The sequence below is a fragment of the Acartia tonsa genome, chromosome 9 (genome assembly GCF_053477335.1).
Source record: "Acartia tonsa isolate MP-2025a chromosome 9, ASM5347733v1, whole genome shotgun sequence".
NCBI classification, from domain to species: Eukaryota; Metazoa; Arthropoda; class Copepoda; order Calanoida; family Acartiidae; genus Acartia; species Acartia tonsa.
In genome coordinates this window covers 51154186-51174524 of record NC_137268.1, presented here as the reverse complement: position 1 = coordinate 51174524, position 20339 = coordinate 51154186, and the positions used below count along the sequence as shown (strand labels likewise).

At 29.9% G+C, this 20339-nt stretch overlaps 1 protein-coding gene across 1 annotated transcript in view; it reads right to left on the bottom strand.

Annotated features, from left to right (window-relative positions):
- Window positions 1–4283: 4283 nt before the first annotated feature.
- Window positions 4284–20339, bottom strand: part of LOC145329145 (adhesion G protein-coupled receptor L2-like) — a 38769-nt gene continuing 22713 nt past the window's right edge. The window contains exons 23-33 of the mRNA XM_080173199.1: window positions 11743–11857; window positions 11422–11503; window positions 11195–11292; window positions 10573–10659; window positions 7618–7722; window positions 7446–7500; window positions 7056–7126; window positions 6486–6552; window positions 6310–6401; window positions 5930–6030; window positions 4284–5684 (exon numbers count right to left, since the gene is read on the bottom strand). Coding sequence (XP_080029325.1) covers window positions 5634–5684; window positions 5930–6030; window positions 6310–6401; window positions 6486–6552; window positions 7056–7126; window positions 7446–7500; window positions 7618–7722; window positions 10573–10659; window positions 11195–11292; window positions 11422–11503; window positions 11743–11857 — 924 coding nt within the window. The 3' untranslated portion in view covers window positions 4284–5633. The remainder of the gene's footprint in view (window positions 5685–5929; window positions 6031–6309; window positions 6402–6485; window positions 6553–7055; window positions 7127–7445; window positions 7501–7617; window positions 7723–10572; window positions 10660–11194; window positions 11293–11421; window positions 11504–11742; window positions 11858–20339) is intronic.

Sequence of the window (20339 nt, the reverse complement as noted above, 5' to 3'; positions counted from 1 at the left end):
TAGAAAAAACAAATATATCAATAACACAGGGTGGTGAATCAAAATGGTCGTATGGATGGGCGGACCAAACCTAATTATAGGAGAAGCAATTATATAAATAACACAGGGTGGTGAATCAAATTGCACTCAAACTTGAAATTTAAACATTATGTGTTGCTAAATTTTGGATGAATCAAAATAAAGTGAATAGATGTGGGCGGATTTCAATCTATTTAAAAACTTGGAATATAATGAACGTATTGCGAAAGTTTTGGTGGATCAGAATAAAATGGAAGAATATTGAGGGGCGGATTGAAATCTACTAAAACTTGGAATTATAATGGAAGTGTTAAGAAAATGTTCAGACACTTATTTTAAGTTTTTGTTTAAGCTTAAATTTTATTAAGGACACTCGATATAGAATAGTATATATTGCGATTTAGTGATGTTGATTGATGGCTACTAGAATGGTTGAGTTAGATGCTTGGTTGGCTAACCTGCAGGATCAGCAACGTATTTGAATCAGGAAAGGGTGAATTTTGGGAAGTAGCTAGAGTCGATGCTAGAAAGGATTCGATCCCAATTTTTTGAAGAGATTGGAGGCTTCTTGTGGTGGAGGTGAATGGCTGTTGTGTTGTTTGAGAAAATCACAGTTGCTAAGTGGAAACCAGTTTATAACTAAGTTTATAACTAAGCTAAGGTCAACTGGTATGGTTATATCGTTTGTGGTGTTGTAGCATTGGTGTGGTTATGTCATTTGTGAGATGTTGATGGATTGATGGATAATGATGGATTGATGGATATGAATGATACTACTATGGTTGGTATGGTTATATCATTTGTGAGATGTTGATGGATTGATGGATAATGATGGGTTGATGGATATGAATGATACTACTATTATCAAGAAAAATCTGGCAAAAGAAAATGAATATTATGTTCAAGAATAATTATAGTTTTATGTGTGTTAATTCATAGTTTTATTTTTATGTATTAATGTTTAAGTATTTGTTGAGGCAGTAGTAGTCTCGAAAGGTTTAATATTAATGCTTTTATAACAATGCATCTCTAATGACATGTTTTTAAATCAATGCATTTCTGATGGTTATATGTTAATCAGTGTTTTTATTTATCATGCATTTATAATAACTATGTTAATCAATGCATTTCCAATGTTTATATGTTAATCAATGCATTATATGTTAATCAATGCATTTTTCAATGATTATATGTTAATCAATGTTTTTTTTTAAAAAATATAAAAAAAGAGAAGAAAAAAAAACACATAAAGAGAAAAAAGGAACATATAAAAAACATAAAAGAGTTCTAAGGAACCAAAACAAAAAGAAAAAAAAAATGTATATGAAGTGTTTAAAGATCTGGAAATAAAATTTAAAAAAAAAAATAAAAATTATGGCAGGTGTCATACCAGATCAATTATTATCTATTTAATAAGCATTCAATGCTATTTATAATATATTTGATAATTAACATGTAATAAACATATTGTTATATTCAATCTGTAATGTTACAGTTAAGAAATTTATGTTCATGTTAAAGCCGGGGAGAAATGTGATGTATAGTCCCTTTCTTCCTGTCTTGAGAGCATTATATGTATTTTGTATATTAGCTTTCAGTTCTTGTGTCACCTGTCTCGGAGCAAGTCTTTGCTCTGCGACTAGGCACGAACCTAAAAGTGAATCCTTGCTATTATATTTAATATTATTATTGTATGTGTAATTTGTCTTGAATTAATACACTTTATTAGAATATTTAGCTGTTTATTCTTATTATTACTACACGTCAGCAAGTTGCATAACTCTACCTCATCTACAGATGGGCTGAGATCCAATTAAGTGGGCCCTAGTCGAGGATCCAGATTATTCCACCAGTGCATTTCGAATCTGCCTTGTTGAATATAAGCGCGACCAGCTCAGAGTACGAGCCCATCTTTGTCCAAAGATTTTTTTTTGCTAAAAAGTAATTGCCTAAGCTTTTTATAGTGGGGTCAAACGTCCTGATTGGTCAAGTAGTTTTGGCGCTATGGCTGTTTAAAGTTTGTTGGGTCTTATATGTTATATCTATTGCTACAGCTTCTATAAAACACTTTTATGTCCATTATTTTTGGGCTTTGAGTGAACGTCTAATAAGATTGAATTCATCTCTATCCCTTTAGAGGTTTTTTTTGCTATGCCTAAACCTATTTTTTTTTCAATCCATATGATAAAGTAACATGATGTCTGTTTGTGTGTATGTTTGTACCAAATGATCTCGCTAACCGCTGAACCGATCAAGTTCTCCTTAACAGGGTGGTTTCTCATAGGTCCCAAGAAGATTAATCACTATATTGGTGGAGGGAACCACCACCCTCCCTAGAGAAATTGACTAAAATTTAAAAATTTAAAAATCGCCGCCCTGCGGACATTTTTTTGCAATTAGCTTAAAACATAACTAACACCATCTTTAGAAGAAAAAATTATTTTTTATATTTAACTGATTTTGAAATAGAATTAAAAAAAATTTTTTTCGTGTAATATAAGCCTCTGGGGGCAAAGCCGCTAGTATAACATTTAATAATGTTTAAGGACATAATTAAGATTTGATTATAGAGATAGTTTGCTAATAATATTTTACCCTGTTTTAATATTTTTTAATAGAATTCAGTATTCCAAAAATCAAATGATATTTTAAAAAAATAAATAAAATTTTAATATAAAAAATCAGCATGTTTCAAATGGACTTACGGTCTTTCTGGTAACAATTATAAAATTGCTGCACTTTCTAAGTCGTACCTAACTGTTATAGGAATCAGCATAAAAAGTTTGAAATTGATAGGACAGTTCTAACCTGTTTAAATCATCAAAACAAGCTATCTGTTATGGACAGACGGACCGACCCCAAAAATAGAAAAGCTTCACTTTTAAAAGTAAATACGCACAAAATACCTTTTTTTAATATAAGAGTTACAATTATAGTTAATCTACAAGTAAAACATTGTGTACAATCCTTTTGTTTTATCATTTTAAAAAAACAAATTAATCAAATCTCCTAGTCCTGAAAATTAGATGGATGCACTGACTCTACAGTAGTTATCATAAAGTTGCTACACTGTTAAGATTACACAATATTGCTACAGTATTCTTTATGCAAGGTTTAAAATATGTAGGACGAATATAACATTAATTACATGGTAAAGTAATAATTAAGTTAAGGTTGTAGTTTCATCATCATAAATTCAAATGAGTCTACACATGCAAAAGCTTTAAACAAAACTGTTAACAAAAATAATATATTAAAGATAATCATAAGTTGGTTGAGCTCTCTGGTCAAAATTTCATTCCTTACTCATCATGGGGTAATGGCGCAATGGGTAGGGTGTTGGCCTGGTAATCTAAGGGTTCCTGGTTCAAGCCCTGCCATGTGCAAAATTAACTCTGATGAATAGAGCCATACTGATGAGCCCTAAAAGGGCAAAACACTGTGTCTATGGATATATATGCTCTTTCGGTCAGGTATTAGGCCGAACTAGAGCACTCTCAGGGGAATTAAAAACCATACTAATTAGCCATAAGTGCAAGGCCCCCAACTAATCATAAGTTGGTTGAGCTCTCTGGTCAAAATTTCACTCCTTACTCGTCATGGGGTAATGGCGCAATGGGTAGGGTGTTAGCCTGGTAATCTAAGGGTTCCCGGTTCAAGCCCCACCATGTGCAAAACTAACTCTGATGAATTGAGCCATACTGATGAGCCCTAAAAGGGCGAAACACTGTGTCTATGGATATATTAAAGATACATCTATATGTTTTAATTCTTAATATTATTATTAACAAGGAAGAAAATTTCCATAAAGCCAAGCTCTGAATCAGTAACACAAACATTAACACATGTAGAGTGTCAAAACTGAATAATCAGATTATAAATGTATAAAATTGTTAGTAATTTGTTAGATAATGCTTAACAGCATATTTACATTTTAAAGACTTGAATAAAGAGATGCTTTGCTTTCATTTTTTACTTTGTTGACATAAGATTCAGTATTCTAAAAATCAGATCAATTAAATAATAATAATATTACATAAAAATATTTGAAATGCATGTACGGACATTCTTGTAACAATTATTTACTCTCTGAATTGTACCTAACTACTACAGGAATCACCATGTATAGTTTAAAATCAATAGGACAATTCTGACATGCCTAAACAAAAAGAGCTAACCGTTACAGACTGATGGACGGGCAGACGGAACAAACTTAATTATAGAAAAGCTTTGCTTTAAAAAATGAGAATAAGAAAAAAAAACTATTTTTAAATGCAAACAACTATATTAAAAAAATATAAAAAATACATAGAACAATTAATAATTCCTAAATTACTAATTGTGGCCAATCCATTATTTTTTAGTTCATTATACTAATCAATTCCTGGTCGGTAAAGCATGCCTGAGGTAATATCCAGGTTTTTTTCTATTCACAACTAGTTAAATTCATTACAAAATTTTAAAAATATAAAGTTTTTAAATCTATAAGAATTTTTGGGTATTGGTGGTTTCGTGATATTGCCTCTCAAGGGGCATTTCAAGTCATTTTCTTTAAATATGTAACAAACATGACAAATTAAAAATTAAGACCATGTCAATGCAACATTTCTATTGAAACAAAACCACATAAATACATGCTGGGTAGAAAGCTATTGTGAAAATACAAATTAACGCCCCTTAAGTGGTGATGTCACAAAACTAACAATACCTGATTTTTTTTAACAAGTGAAAAACTTTTATAAAAGATTTAAAGGAAAACTTATTTTATGACTGAAATATCTGAATATCCTAAAGGCTTGCTTTGTACAAAAATCAAATTATATATTGGTAATAATATTCAAATCTATCTTTTAATCTACAGGGTCATTCAAGAGAAATGATTTTTAAAAAATGATTATTTCAACTCATTATGCCCAAAAACCTGTTTTCAAAGTTTTATAGACTTAAAGGGTGTGCAAAATACACATATTTTAAAATTCAAATTGCGCGGCTTGTGTTAATAGTAGAAAATGTGCGCAATACCGTTAAAATCGTCATAAGCTTTAGTTCTTGAAAATATAAGTACGGTTTTTGTGCTATTTATAGTTTAGGAGCTACGTTGAAAAATGTGAGAAAAAGGTTTAAAAGTTTTAAGTAATTGGAACTTTTTACCACATAGCTCCTATACTATACGTAGCACAGGAATGGTTTCTATATATTTAAAAACTATAGCTTATGACGATTCCAACAATATGCATAACATTTCTCTACTATTAACACAAGTTGCACAATTTGAATTTTAAAAAGATACACATTTTTTTACAACCTTTAAATCAATAAATCTTTGAAAAAAAGGGCTTCTGGAAAAACCTGTTTTTAAGGCATAAATTGTTGAAATAATCATTTTTAAATATTTGAAACATAAATGTCTCATAAAAGGTTTTCCAAATATATAAAGGATTATACATAATTGTTTTATTTTCTATGCATAATTAAGTTTTTTAAAAGATCATTTCTCTTGAATGACCCTGTATGATTATCATGAAATTTTAAAAAATTTCATCTATTTATTAGAAATAAAAGTTGATTTTACTGCCTAGACATTTGAATATCAAATCCAATCAAATTTCTATTCCTTAGGCATTCTTTCTTCTGAAGTTCTTCTTCAGATTTCCAAAGATGTCTACCTGAAAATAAAATAAATGATATTCATGACATTCATTGCACAATAGAAAATAGAACAGCAGAAGTGTTTTGACTTCTTGTGTTTTCAAAGTTTCTCACATTAGCAAAACTATGTGCAGTAGTGATTTTATGGATTTAATGGCATTTGTCATTGCAAATGTGAATTCACTAAAGAACCGTTTTAGATAACTTGATAAACAAAATGAAACAAAATCATCAATAGATTTTAGATATAAACAAGAGTTACCTCAGAGTTGAAAATAGTACTGTTCAACAAGATGAAGAATCCAGGGAAAACATTCAGAACAACAATTATGTAGCCAAAGACATGGGAGTCAGCAACAAAGGCTAAAAAGATACATCTATGTACATATATCCACATTAGAGTAGATTCTATATTACTCCAAACATCTTTTAACCAAGATCTTGGGGTGACTACATTTAGGTCACATCCATCTTTAGACTTTTTTAAAGGCCGACTATCAATTAAGTATTTCCATTTATCTTTACTTTCATAAAGTCAGTTCATCATTATGTGAATAATATAAACCCTAATATAAATTTTTTTTTATTTTCAACTTCAAGTTTAAGAAAAATATTTAAAGTTTATAAAGTGTATAAAATTACCAAAGACAATGTTAAGAGTCATCACAAAGGTTAGGACCAGTGTACTTCTGAAGGATACCAGAAGATCCAAGATTATTTCACATGTTGTGTCACTAAATAAGTTAAATTATTATCCAATTAAAATATAGAATTAGCATTAGCAATCTAAATTTTCAAGTGAAAAATAAAATATTTACCTTGAGTTTTTCTTTACCCAAACATATGTCAAGACCATTCTAACTAAGCAAAGAAGCAAAGCAACTCCTTAAAATTTACATTAAATCTTTTAAGGGGATAGGGAATTCAGGAGGAGGGGGTGTTGGAAAAATATTTTGTACCATTTTGTCTATTTGAAAACAATAATAGTTAAGATTTTCATAGTTTTCTAAACGAATGATAATGATTTTGTAGCATACTAATGCTGATGCTTTCTTAAGTTTGAAAGTTTTATGAAAACAATAAGCTTTTTTGTTGCAATGTCCAAATTATTGGGTTCATCAAACAGATAATTTACAAATTATAAGCAATATATCAAATAATTGGTCTCAACAAGATTATCTATAAATTGGTTACAACTTACATATTTACAATTTAAGGACTTTATTTAAGAGATGATTTGCTTAAAATATTGTAACTTGTTATTGTTAAATTATTACAAGTTTAAAATATCTATGAGAATTCTAACATGTTTAATTAAACAAGAACAGCTATCAATTCATTCAGATTTACAGAAAAGATTTGCTTTTAAATACTTTAAAAAAATAAACCTATGGGAATGATGATTGCATATTCAGCCCAGTCATTCAACCAGCAACTGTCCACATGGCCTTCCACGCTTCTGAAAATACATATTACAGTTACAATCTTTAAAATTCAAACATTTCTATTCATAACTCTAAATTATTTCCTCTTAGAAGAAAATCATTTTGCTGCATGCATTTCAAAATATTGACCAGAGAAACATAAATAAAATAATTTTCTATTTGTTTTTTTTCTGTATCTGTATTTTAATGTATGTACATTCATATTTGATAACAAGTATTGTGTTTGTTTGATTTTTAAAAATGCAAGTTAATTTAGCATTTCTTCAGATCTTAATGGACAGACAAAGAGACATAATTGTATTTTTTTTGTAATTATATGTATTTATTGTTTACCTCCTCAGGTAGAAATTGGCTTCATTTGTTAGACTAGTGATGAGCACTCCTCCAGCTAATAAGAAATATTAATAATAAATTATTTTTGATCAAATAATACTAAAATTTCATTGAAATTGAAATCTAAAATAAATTCAATATATAAGAAAAGATTCTAATGAATATGCTTCACCTATTGCAAATGCTAAACCATATGAAGCAATGGAAAGGTAGAGAAGATTTGTCTGTGGTGCCCTCTTGTTGTAGAATTTGTAGTACACTTGTGAACAATCTATTACTAAAAATATAACAAGATTGTTAAGGTTTAGTATCTTAACCCATTCGTACCCACACATCAATAAAACTACGTTAAAGTAGACTCTGTTTAGATGGCTCTAGAAAATGACAGGGATGATATATTTAAAAAATGAAAATAGATATTGAAAGATTATTGCTATCACTTTCATTTTAAAAAGTATAAATATTAAAACAATAAAAAACTAATTAAATTTTTTATGTTTTAATGGAGGGCTTAATCAAAAATTGAAAATTGAGAGGGTAATAATTTTCATAGCCATAAATCAACCAAAAGATATGGTGTTTTTTACAAATTTTCTTAAATATTCCATTTATCAATAATGAAAACTTTTAGCTTTTAAAAAAAATTGTAAGGGATTCTTAAAATTTCACGGAGAAAAAAGTGTTTGAAAAAGTTACGTAAGTATTATTTCGCATGGCTTAATAGTAGTAGTAATATGCATAGTAAATATATAAATCCCCCAGAAATTATGCCCTAAAATCATGTTTAGGGTGTTTGGTCAGTTCTTAAATATTTATCATTTTTAAAATGGTAACTCATCTTTTTAAAATAGTTTTATCTAAAAAATATTCTTTAATGCAAATACATTTTTAAAAATGTAGATAATTAATTTTTACTATTTTGTTTTTTATAATACTAACCATCAAAAAAATAAGTTTGATTTAAAAATCGAACCTTCATTTGTAAAATAGTTAGGAAGAGTGTCAAAGTGAAGAACAATGATGACAATATTCATAAGCAGCGAAGACAAACAAATCATACAGTGACAAACAGACAATGTGAGAAATTTTATCATGTTCAGTATTCATATAAACATAAAAAGAGAATGAGAAAATTAAAAAAAACAGATAGAAAGATGATGGATACTTTGAGAATTACAGTTTCTTAACGATAGATGAACGGACATATATAATTATAGAGTAGCTGCACCACTATTTATATAGTAGCTTTGCTTTGCTTGTAATAAAAACAGGAAGGACAGACATAGTGATAAGTTGGAAAAAGGGATAGTTAAATGACCTAGTCTCTTGGAATTAAATTCTTTTTTAAAAAACATAATTAGACTAATATAAAGAATGTATATAAAATATATCTATGAAGTTAGAAAACAAATATCCTTCATATACCTGATACTTAAAAGTTATTATGGTATTTTACCAAAAAAGATTCTTAAACTCCAAACCATTTTTTATGTGTACAACATTTAGATTTAAAGATACAGCTAAATATTATTAAATTATATTAAAGCTCTAAGTCAATGATTTTTCGGAAAAATAATTTTTCTCAAAAAAAACATATCTCTTTATCCCTAGATAAACAGGAAATAGGATTGGTCAAGTCAAAATATAGTTTTACAAGATGTGATAAATTAATTGGATGTATAATGGTGTGGGGGGCGGGGCGGTTTTTTTCCATAAAAGGATTAATTTTATGGTCAAGAATATAATGGGAGGGGTCATATATAAGCTGAGAAAACAAACTGACCGGAAATGCATAGTTGGGCGTTATTTGACATCTGGGATACCCTGGGTGTAAAATTTAGGGTGGGACTTCAAACAAGCTTATTTCTGATTGGCTGAAATCATTGTTATATGTTATATGGTAAAACTCTCGCGCATTTGTTAAACCGTGTGATAGGAAAGGATTTATTAATGTGTTCTATATTTTATAAATGGAATAGGGTATAGGACAAGTAATTTAATAAGCCTTACTAATTTGTATATATTTTAGCAGGAAATAAAGGTATTAATCAGAATATTTTTTTTATAGTTTTATTATACAAAAAGATAAAAAACAAACAGCAACAAAGAAATACTTTAAAAGAAAAAATGTAATTGTTCCCTAATTTCTGATGATTTTATACAATTTTTTTAGCTTACATTTGTCTCTAAGCTATATCCTTTCATATATTAAAAGGTTCTTATGTCTGTAGCTTAAGATTTCTGAAACTACTAAACCGATTGACTTCTCCATTTTAGGGAAGCTTCTCATAAGTCCAGGATGGTTTTAGACTATTTCCCTTTTTATATTTAAGCTTTGGGTAGTTTTGGGCTTCTTTTTCTACCCCTTCCTATCCCCTTGGAGACAGAGTCCTAGATGCTAGGGGCGAAATTGCTAGTAAGTTTTAAAAAAATGATATTTAAAACCATTTTCATATTTTTTAATATATATAATTTAAGTAAAATAACTTTTCTTTTGAATTAAGAAAAACAAAAAAGTTTTCTAGCAATTTTAGTACCTAATGTCAGTTATTTCCTATCATCTGATAATGGGGTAGGGAGTGGCCAAACGTCAATTTATTGACGTGGTCATATTTTCTGTCATAGTGGTCATAACAAAAAAAATTCTTTTGATTTGTATGCAAATCATCCATAGTAATAGTAAGTAGAGTATGTCAGAAAAAGTTTTTATTTTTAAGTAATTCTTGGGGTGGATATTAATGGGTTAATATGATAGTACGTACCCAATGTAACTCTACCTAAACTAATTTTAAGCATAAAATTATATGCTTGATAGAAATTTGGAAGGAAACTCTTGTTTCTCAAACAAGAAATTCACAAAAACAATCTTAATTCATCATTCAGATGTATCTTATTTTAAATTTTAAAATGTTAAGGTCATTGTATACATTTAAATTCTTACATAAGGATTCCTGGAGCATTAAGAAATAATTCAAAATAAAATGTTTCCTGTTTGCGTAATTTTTAATAAGGTGATAATATAACATTCATTTTTTTATTTGTAAATTATGAAACTTGTTCTCTTAATTCTGTTATTAAAATCAACAACTACATTGGGTTAGAAATATAAAAAAATTTAAATTATTACCTATCCATGCGTAGCAGGCCACAAACGCAAAATGGGTTGCAGCTCCAAAACTCTCACAAACAGCACAGGGTAAAATATCATTTCTACCTAGGAATTAATGAATATTCAAATTCATGACACACAGTATAACAGTGTCTGTACATTTGTATCAGAGAATAATTCCAAATTATATATGGTTTTAATAGGTAAAAATACTTATATTATTATAACCTATTTTTTTGTTAATTTTTAAAAGGATGCGAATTTGGCTGTTGGTCAAGTGATTACATGTCATTGAAGTATACCAGATGAATTTTATTATACATTTACTTTAAAAGATGGAGAGGAGATGAGATATATGGAGATCAAGCAATATAGAAAAGAATTTTAAAAACTATTTTTAAAGTTGATGGATATGACACTGTAGCTTATTGTAAAACAAAAAAAGAAATGGAATTACTAATTTTAATTTTTATTTTGATATAAACTAGTATTTTTATCTTGCCATTAAAAATATTATTTAATATCTGCATAGTGTCCAATTTCTACAAAATTGTTTTACTTATTTGAGAATATATGATTTATAAAAAAATGATTATTGTCTCTCCCTTATTTACAGCTTCTATCATTATCAATTATTTACCTACAAAGATTAGAAACCCAAGTTGTGCAAATGACATGCACAAGTTGAGATTTCTCTCAGCAGACCTCTTCATGTTCACTTCATCATCATCTTTGTCCCTAACAAAAAACATTCTATAATAAAAAATTCATATTTAATTTAATAAAATAAAAATAATTAAAGAAATTTAGAGCGAAATATTTATTTCATATTATTAAAGATAAATTTCAAACAGTTTTTAAAATTACCTTCCAAAATAAAGTAATATTTCAGTGACAAGGATAGCCAAAATGGAGGAAGAACCAAGAAAGATGGAGAGAAGGTTAAGCACTGAAAACAATACTGTTTTAATGTTTTTAGTAGAGCTTTTTAGAAATAGGTTAAAGATAGCTAAACAAAATAAATAATCTTTGATGTCTGCAGATTTATAATCACCAGTATGTAGAGAGTTGTAATTCCATGAAAGCTTTGTGTTTGTAATGAAGCATTTAATAATAGCTCAAAAATCAAAAATTGTCCAGGACTGAAAGTTAATTGGATAAGCTGTTTACTATTAAAAATAAACTTACCAGGATCATCAGCTTTAACTTCATTGTTAAAATCCATCATGACTCCAAAACTAGTTAGATGATCACACACGCATGTCACAACTGTCTTGTCATTTTCTCCATATACCGGTCCAGTCTAAATTATATATAAGCTTGAGTAACCATCATTTAGAATTTAGAAAATTTTGTTGCATCCTCAAATAGATAGGTAAACTTAGTTTTGATACTTTAGTACATAGATGAGTATAGAAAAAAACTGAAAATAATATTGTTTGTTTATAATATCCTAATAATAATATAAAGTAGTAAGGTTTTTTTTCTGAAAGTTAGGATTTAATAAATCTTGAAATGATTTAGTTTGTCTTCTCATAAGTTTGTGGTGGATTTAGGCTCTTCTTATTTTAGATTGAACCTTTGGCATGGTTTTAGGCTATGTTGCACCTTTAACCCTTAAGAGTCAGGACCCTTGCTGCACCTTAACTGGTTAGGGGGGGAGAGGCGCCGTTCAATGCCCCTCTCTAATATCTAAGTTCCTATTAGAGCTAGAGGCTAAAATTTTTTGTGCAAGTCCCCTGATAATAAATTTCCGACCTAAAGTAAGTAAAAGTCAATTTTTGCTTCCTTCACCTTTTTATTTAACAACCTTTGTTTTTAGTTCCTTTTTTACTTTAAAATTTCAAACTGCAGCTGTACTTGGCAGCTGCAAGCCGCCGCAGTTGGCGGGAAAATAATAATAATTAATATGTTATGTAGACATGAAAGAAAAGCTAAAGTTTAAAATTTGAAGTCTCTAAGTCAAAAATTTTGGCTACAGCAGCTGTTTAAAGATTTATGGAGACCTGGAGGTTCAGGAGCTGCAGGATCATACCTGGAACCTGAAATTGACTTGAACACTAGTAATTCATATGAGGATGTACTACTAGAGTTTAATTTACTAGTTTGGTAAGACAAAATGCTTTGTTTAAGTCAAAAAATTATTTTTGCTCTTTACAGGGATGACCCTGTCAGGTTTGCTGGCATCCTGTACCCGCGGGATGGAGATATTCAAAAATTCCAACTCTCAGTTATGTGTCATACCCATACTTAAAAAGTTACGCAGTATGGGCTTTTTATCTTTCACTCACAGAAAATGAGACAGAGTGGGGGGGGGGGGGCATAAAACGTCCCCCCTCCCCAACTGTTAAGGGTTAAATCTAAAGCCTTTAGATTCTAGGGGATCAGTATAGCATGTGCTTTTTGAAATTCAAATTTGCCATTTAGGAATATATTCTTAAATGTATGTATATACAGTAAGACCAAGGAAAATCTATCTTACAGACTTTTTTTCTTAATGTATCATCAAAAGTAGCATTTCTTCTTGTTCTCTATACAATTCTACACCAGATAAAGAATTTTTTTATTTCAAGTATGTATCAACGGAGAATTTGGATCTACTGCAGTTCATGGTAAAATATTGTTGGTAACGAATGCTTCCTGTTTCCTGGCAATATTACAAGATTCCTGGATCTAGCATAACATGAAATATTTCTGGAGCCACCAATGTTTAACTTTCCTGGTTGCCGGCAACTTAGCCATAGTAACTGCCAAGTTTAAAATATTCCTATTTATAACAATATTACACTTTTAAATCCCCATTACCCTTTTATTACACTTTCCCCACAATTTAAAGGTTGAACTAAAAAAAATCCTTATAATTGCAACAATGTATACACCCACATCAATAATAATTGGAGAGATTGAAGGGAAAGGGGGGAGGAGGGAGTTAGTATAAATATTGCAGAATTCTGTTACTTATGAACAGTATGATTATGTATTAAATATTAGGAGGTATACAAAGGAAATGGCCTGGACAACCGCACAATAATAAAAATATGGAAGGGTTGAAGAAGGCTATATAGAACATGTATGTATGGTAATATATATCTGAAAATAGAAATGATGCAAATGATACACAAATTCTGATCACAATTCTCATGTTTATCTAAAAATGCAACATATAATAATAGCTATTAAAACAATTTTCAAGCACAACTATTATCTTATTAGGATAACAATTAAATAAGAAAAATATTTTTATCATATGAAATTCGTGATTAAACACCTAATTGAAAAAAAATGCAAGACATAGCTTTTATTTTAAGAAAGACTAGGAGCAACGAACGCCCCCAAGAAGCCTCTAGGTGTTCTTAAGGTGGGAGGGGGATAAGTCAACCGCCCTTCTACTTTTTAATTTGAGTTTTAATAAGAAATATTGAGAGAACAAAATTTGGGGGGCTGGATTTAAAATTGGGAGGGTGGAGATACACTCTCCTAAAATAGTTAAAAACCTTCCCTGTACCTAAAAAAAAGCTTAATTGCAAAGAAAAAATGAACAGATGTCATTTTAACCCATTCGTGACAATTAAGGCAATAATGCACGATTTAAAAAAACCATAAAAAACACATGAAATTTGAAGGTTTAGGTCTTTTTCGGCTTAATGAATATTATAGAGTCAGGATATGGGCAAAACTTTCTATTATATAAGTTTCGTATTGGTCAACCATAAATTAGTACAAAACCATTTGTTATGGCTTCACCATCAAATTCGAAAAAAATATTTTTAAGAAGGTAAAAAATACTCATTTGATTTAAATATTTTTAAAAAGGTAGACTTATCATGTAGTATTTTTTATATATTTTACAACAAAAAAAGAATTTTAGACATAGGTGTTTTTTTAATGCGCTTTTTTTTCACATTTAATTGTTGTACTATAATGAACAATTCGGATCGAGCACTATTGAACGATCTATAAATTTGTGTAATATAGATCGATTGGGATTGTACACTATAGAATGATAATTTTTTTATTTATTTTAATTTTTAATAATTTAATACATTTAATGTTCCAAAAAATCTACTTTTATCAATGTTTCATAGATGAAAATCTTCCCAGGACCTATGAGAAGCTTCACTATAAAGGATAACCAAACAGATTCAGCAGTTAGCAAGATCCTTTGGTATACACAGACAGACAGACTATAGATATTCTGTTAATTTTTGTATTGACATTATCTATCTATCTATGTTTAAAAACACATGCTATACCTTAATAACAACTATAAAACGTCCTTGTCTTGTCTAGAAGCAAAAAAGACAATTTCTCAATTTTTCTCCTGTTCTTATTCTTCTGCAATGTATCTCTCTCTATATGTCATTTTCTTTCTCTAAATTTTTCTCTGCTATCGGCTGGGCTATTGTTATCTAATGGAGGGAGAAGTAAAATAGCCTAAAACTAACCAAAGACCTACATATTTGTGACATATGTTATAGCCTCAAACAATCCCGTGAAGCTTCCTAAAATGGAGAACTCAATTGGTTCAGTGGTTGGCAATATATTGACAGACAAACATAAAAAAAAACTAAAAGCTTTCTATTATAGGATGGATAGATCAAAATCTATAGAAGTAAATTTTTTATTTCAATATATCAATGTATAATGGATGTCTGTATGTCTATCTATCTTTCCATGTGTTTTCTAAAATTCATTTCTATCAAAAAGCATTTAAATCTATCTATATCTATATAATTTTTTCATATATGCAATAAGTATTCTTAAATATATACACCTCTAAATAGCCTAAAACCGACTGACAAAGTAAAACTCGATGCTTATTGCTTTTAGAAATCTTCATATTTAAGATTTTTCTTCTATCAGAATAAGCTGATGTATAATACAAAAAACTTTTTAGACATAGCCACATTTAGAACTATAAAGTAGCTTCGCTACTAAATTTAATTGATAAAAATCTTTAGCCCTCTCACAACAAATAAACAAGGATAAACATATTTAAAAGTAGCGCAGCAATAATAGGGAAGTTTTTTGGAGGGCAAAAGGATTATATTAAAATTATACAATTATTAAGGACATTTTTAATTGTTAAGTTTATGAAAGTTGAGTTTTTAAAGTCTAGTTCCCTTATAGAAATATCCTACAGATAATCAACTTCTTTCTTTACATCAAAATTCTAAGGTAGAAAGTATTGTTTTCACGTCTTTCGAATGTGTTAGGTACTCTTAACGCTAAAGTTTCTATAATATACAAATAACTATTTGTCATCATTATTTTAAAGGAAAATAAATAATGAAAAAAACAACCAGACCACATTCCCCTTTTGCTACGCTTATTCAAAATCTTTAACCCTTTCATTCAGCTGATTTTTCATTTTTTTTGTTTGTTTTGTATTGGTTAGAAATATAGCGCAAGTGTAAATATGTTTAAAATGTCAAAAATTTGTATAGGTATGTGATTTTACTAATACAAATTATTTTAATCAGCAGTTTTACCTACCCATCATTTTATAATAATGCAATGCATCTCTACGATTCATTAAATCAAAGAAAAAAAGAAATATTAAATATCTGATTCAGATTTTTCAAAAATATACTTTTTTCCTATACAGGACGATTGAGAATGAAAACTTTTGTTTTTGAAATATATATTTGACCTGTACAAAGATGTTAGTTTGATAAAGCAGTCTTGGGTTAAGATGGATCAATAGATTTTAAAACTGTTCTAATGGAATAATGCATTGGGACGATACATTGATATATAATTATATCCCCAATGATGACAAACAGTATTACTTATTCAGTAATTTAAAAATAATGGTTTAAAAGTTTGGACACAACTCTTTTGTAAACAACAAACCAAAATGCAATAAAAATACCCACAGGTATACACTTTTGGGTACCAGTGTCATTTACAGTCCATGTACCCTCCCTCCCTGTTAGTTATAGAGTAGCTGCGCATATAGAGAATGTCCAAAATTCATGGCGAATTTAACCAATTTTTACGTACCCTAAAAAACTTTAATATCCTTTTGGGGGCATATTTAGCCCTCCCCCCCACCAATCTGTAAGGGTTAAGCTTTAAAATTTTGCTATAATTAGGGTTGGTCTGTCCGTCTGTCTGGGACAGTTAACTCTTTTCTTTAATTTAAACAGGTTAGAATTGAATACTGATTCCTATTACCACAAGGAATAATGTTATTAGCAAAGCATCTCTATATTCAGATCCTGAAAATGTATAAGTATGTCCTTATACAGTATCCTGTATTTAAGAAGTTTGAACAAATTTGCTTCCAATTTTGTTTAGGCTTATATATTAATTTTTGCTTATTTAGTTTTGACACTTTACAAGTGTTAATTTTAGTTTGTCTTACTATTTCAAGGTTTCGCTTTAATGGATGATGTTATTCTTAAATGAAAATTGATTAGAAATGAAGCAACCTATTTTTTGTTCTACCCCCCCCCCCCCCCCCCCCAATTTGTGATCAAGGTGCCTCTGGAGATATATATATAAGCCAACTTATCTTAGCATAATATTCCCCTTCCCCCACCTCCCCCATCCCTTCAATAATTATGATTTATTTGTGCAATTGTGTTTCAATTTTTAGTGTTGTGCAGTAGTGTTGATCCGAACTTTTTTGTCTTACTTATTTCGAGACTTGTTTAAGTTTGATAAAAACTAAGAAACCCTGAAAATTTCACAAAAATCGGATCATGGGAAGTAGAATTGTCACTAATGGGTTAAAAAAAATAAAAAAAATTTAATTGGCACATTTGTATAAACACCTGTAGACTCAAGAATGACGCACAAAATAGGAAAAGGAAAAAAGAGAGGGGGTAAATCAAGTTTGAAGATATCCGAAAATAGTTATGATCACCAACTTCTACCATCGACTTTCCTTTTATATTATGAACAGAAGGAAGGGGGTTAAGTGGGTCAGTAGAAATATTAAGAAATCTTGAGTATGTTTAGTTTTGAAAGTGATAGGAATACCACGAAATGGCCATGTCATCCATATATTATTAAACATTTTGGAGGGTTGAAGCAGTTAGGCTATATGTAAGTGATTTGATGTTTGTCTATGTCAAGTTCAAAACTTTTTTTTCTGAGAAAGAAACTATCCTAAAACCAAACCTGAAGTGCATGCCTACTATTTCATAAATATTTAAATTTAAATCCTTTGCTTTATCATACTACTAGAGGCAGTGGCGTGCCAACCAAAGGGGGCACTTTGGGCGATCGCCCCCCGACCCCCCTAGCCCCCAAAACCCAAATGTCCACTACATCTCTGCATATTTAAATAAATAATTTGCACTTTGCAGCCTTTCAATTGATTTCTTCTGTTCATCACATGGTATATTATATTGTGAATTCTATAAAAACATTTGTAAACATGAAATATTTATACAAAAAGTTGCTTTATGCTAAAAAAATTGCGCGCTTTGCGTGCCAATTTAGGAATACATTTCAAACTGCTTTGACATTTATCTTGGTCTTTTTTCTCGAAACTGTATGTCTGTTTAAATGAATAACAATATATAAGAATATCATATAATGTTCAGGATAAGTTTACATTTCCCTTAACTAAAGCAATTTACATTAACAACCCTAATTAAAGCTCACAACACTCTATATTCTTGACTTGATAAAATAACACAACTCTTGTTTTTCTTGGTTCACTTCGCGTACCACCCTAGCAAATCCTTGCTAGTGACATATTTTTAAAATGCCATTTGAATTATTAGATATATTTTTAGATATATCTAGATTTTTTTAAAAATTATCTCATGGGGCAAAGCCCCTAAAGGCTAGGGCCGAAGCTGCTAGTAATTCAATAATTTACTATGTTTGTCAGTCCGTAACGCTGTGGGGGAAATATGATTTTCCAGATTATTTCCAAAATCAGAGTTTGTATCTCGCCCCTTTCCTAATTTTTTAAAGGTGGGTTATCATTCTTTTGAATCATCTTCCCTCCCATGAACTAATTCCATGTTGGGGGGGAAGGGGGATAGGTAAAAATTCTTTTTTTTGCAAGATGCCTTTTAGCTGAAGGGATGGGGATGAAAAGATTAGAGAGAATAGATGGGGGATGGGGATGGGGGAAGGGATGGAGGAGGGAATGGATGAGAGGATGGTGGGAAGGGATGGGGAAGAATGGATAGGGATTAGAAGGCCAATAATCAAGTAATCCCACCCCCTTAAAACGCCCTTATTAATTATAGGTATATAACCAAAATGCAAAATGTTCAAAATGCTTCCCCCCCCCTAGACAAAGTGCTTTGCATGCCACTGACTAGAGGGGATATGGATTGGTATTTTATGAAATAGCTTAAAACCATCCCATGGAAAAAAGAAGCTTCACTGTAAAGAAAGTATTTAAGGACTCTGAGTGACCTCACTCTTTTTGTCAATTTAGACATGTTATAATTGTTCTATAATTTTCAAACTTATGATGAAACAGTCCAAGTCCTTAATTTTCAACAAGTTTATACCTTTTTACAATTTTTTTCATACTGTTTTTTTTAAATGAATAGGTATTAAGTTTTTAAATTCTACTAGTGTTCAAGTTTGTTGGTTTTACTGTTTAAATTCAGAGCCTCAATTAGAAAAACAAGGATGACAACATCCATAAGTAGCGAAGCACAAAAAATCGTCGATTGGAATACATACAGGTAGATTTAAAAGGTTTTTACTAAAATCAAGAATAGATTTATTGGATAAAATAAACATGAAACCTTGTTTTATTTTGCATGATGACGATGGTCAAAGTAAATTATATTAAAAATGCTCATAACAATGGGAAAAATTATTTTGATACAGATATCCCATAAAAGTTTGAAAATTGCATCAAAATAAACAAAGATATGGGGAAATATGTAAAACATATAAAAATAGCCAAAAACCTGATAAAAGGCAGTCTGGCCGTCATGGTTGTTTTATTAAAACGCCAAAAAATTTAATTTTTAAATCCTTCACTTAGAAAATTTGGAAAATCGGACCATATACACTGAAGATATGGAAAAAAGTGTTAAATATATAAAAATAGCCTAAAACCTGCTAAAAAGGCAGTCTGGCCGTCATGGTCATTTTGTTTAAAAGACGGGAAATTTAATTTTGATATCTATAACTGAAAAATTTTGAAAATCGGACTATAAACACTGAAGATATGGAGAAAAATGTTAAATATATAAAAAAAACAGCCTAAAACCTGCTAAAAAGGCAGTCTGGCCATCATGGTTGTTTTCTTTAAAAGACGGAAAATTTGATTTTGATATCTATAACTGAAAAAAATTTGAAAATCAGACCATAAACACTGAAGATATGGAGAAAAATGTGAAAAATATAAAAATAGCCTAAAACCAGTTAAAAAGACAGCCGGGCCTTTATGGATGTTTTCTTTAAACGATGGGAAATTTAATTTTGATATCTATAACTGAAAAAATTTTGAAAATCGGACCATAAACACTGAAGATATGGAGAAAAATGTGAAAAATATAAAAATAGCCTAAAACCTGCTAAAAAGCGGTCCGACCGCCAATGATGTTTTATAGTTAATTGTGCTCCTTAATGATAGGAATGTTGTCAAAAAATTTCAGCATTCTATCTTTTATAGGAGCTGAGTAAATCCCATTTCCCCCATAGCGTTACGGACTGACGGACTGACTGACTGACGGACTGACTGACTGACGGACTGACTGACTGACGGACGGACAAAGTGAATTATAGAGTAGCTTCGCTACTAAAAATCAGTTAACCAATACGATTATAATTACAAAGATATCTCCCCC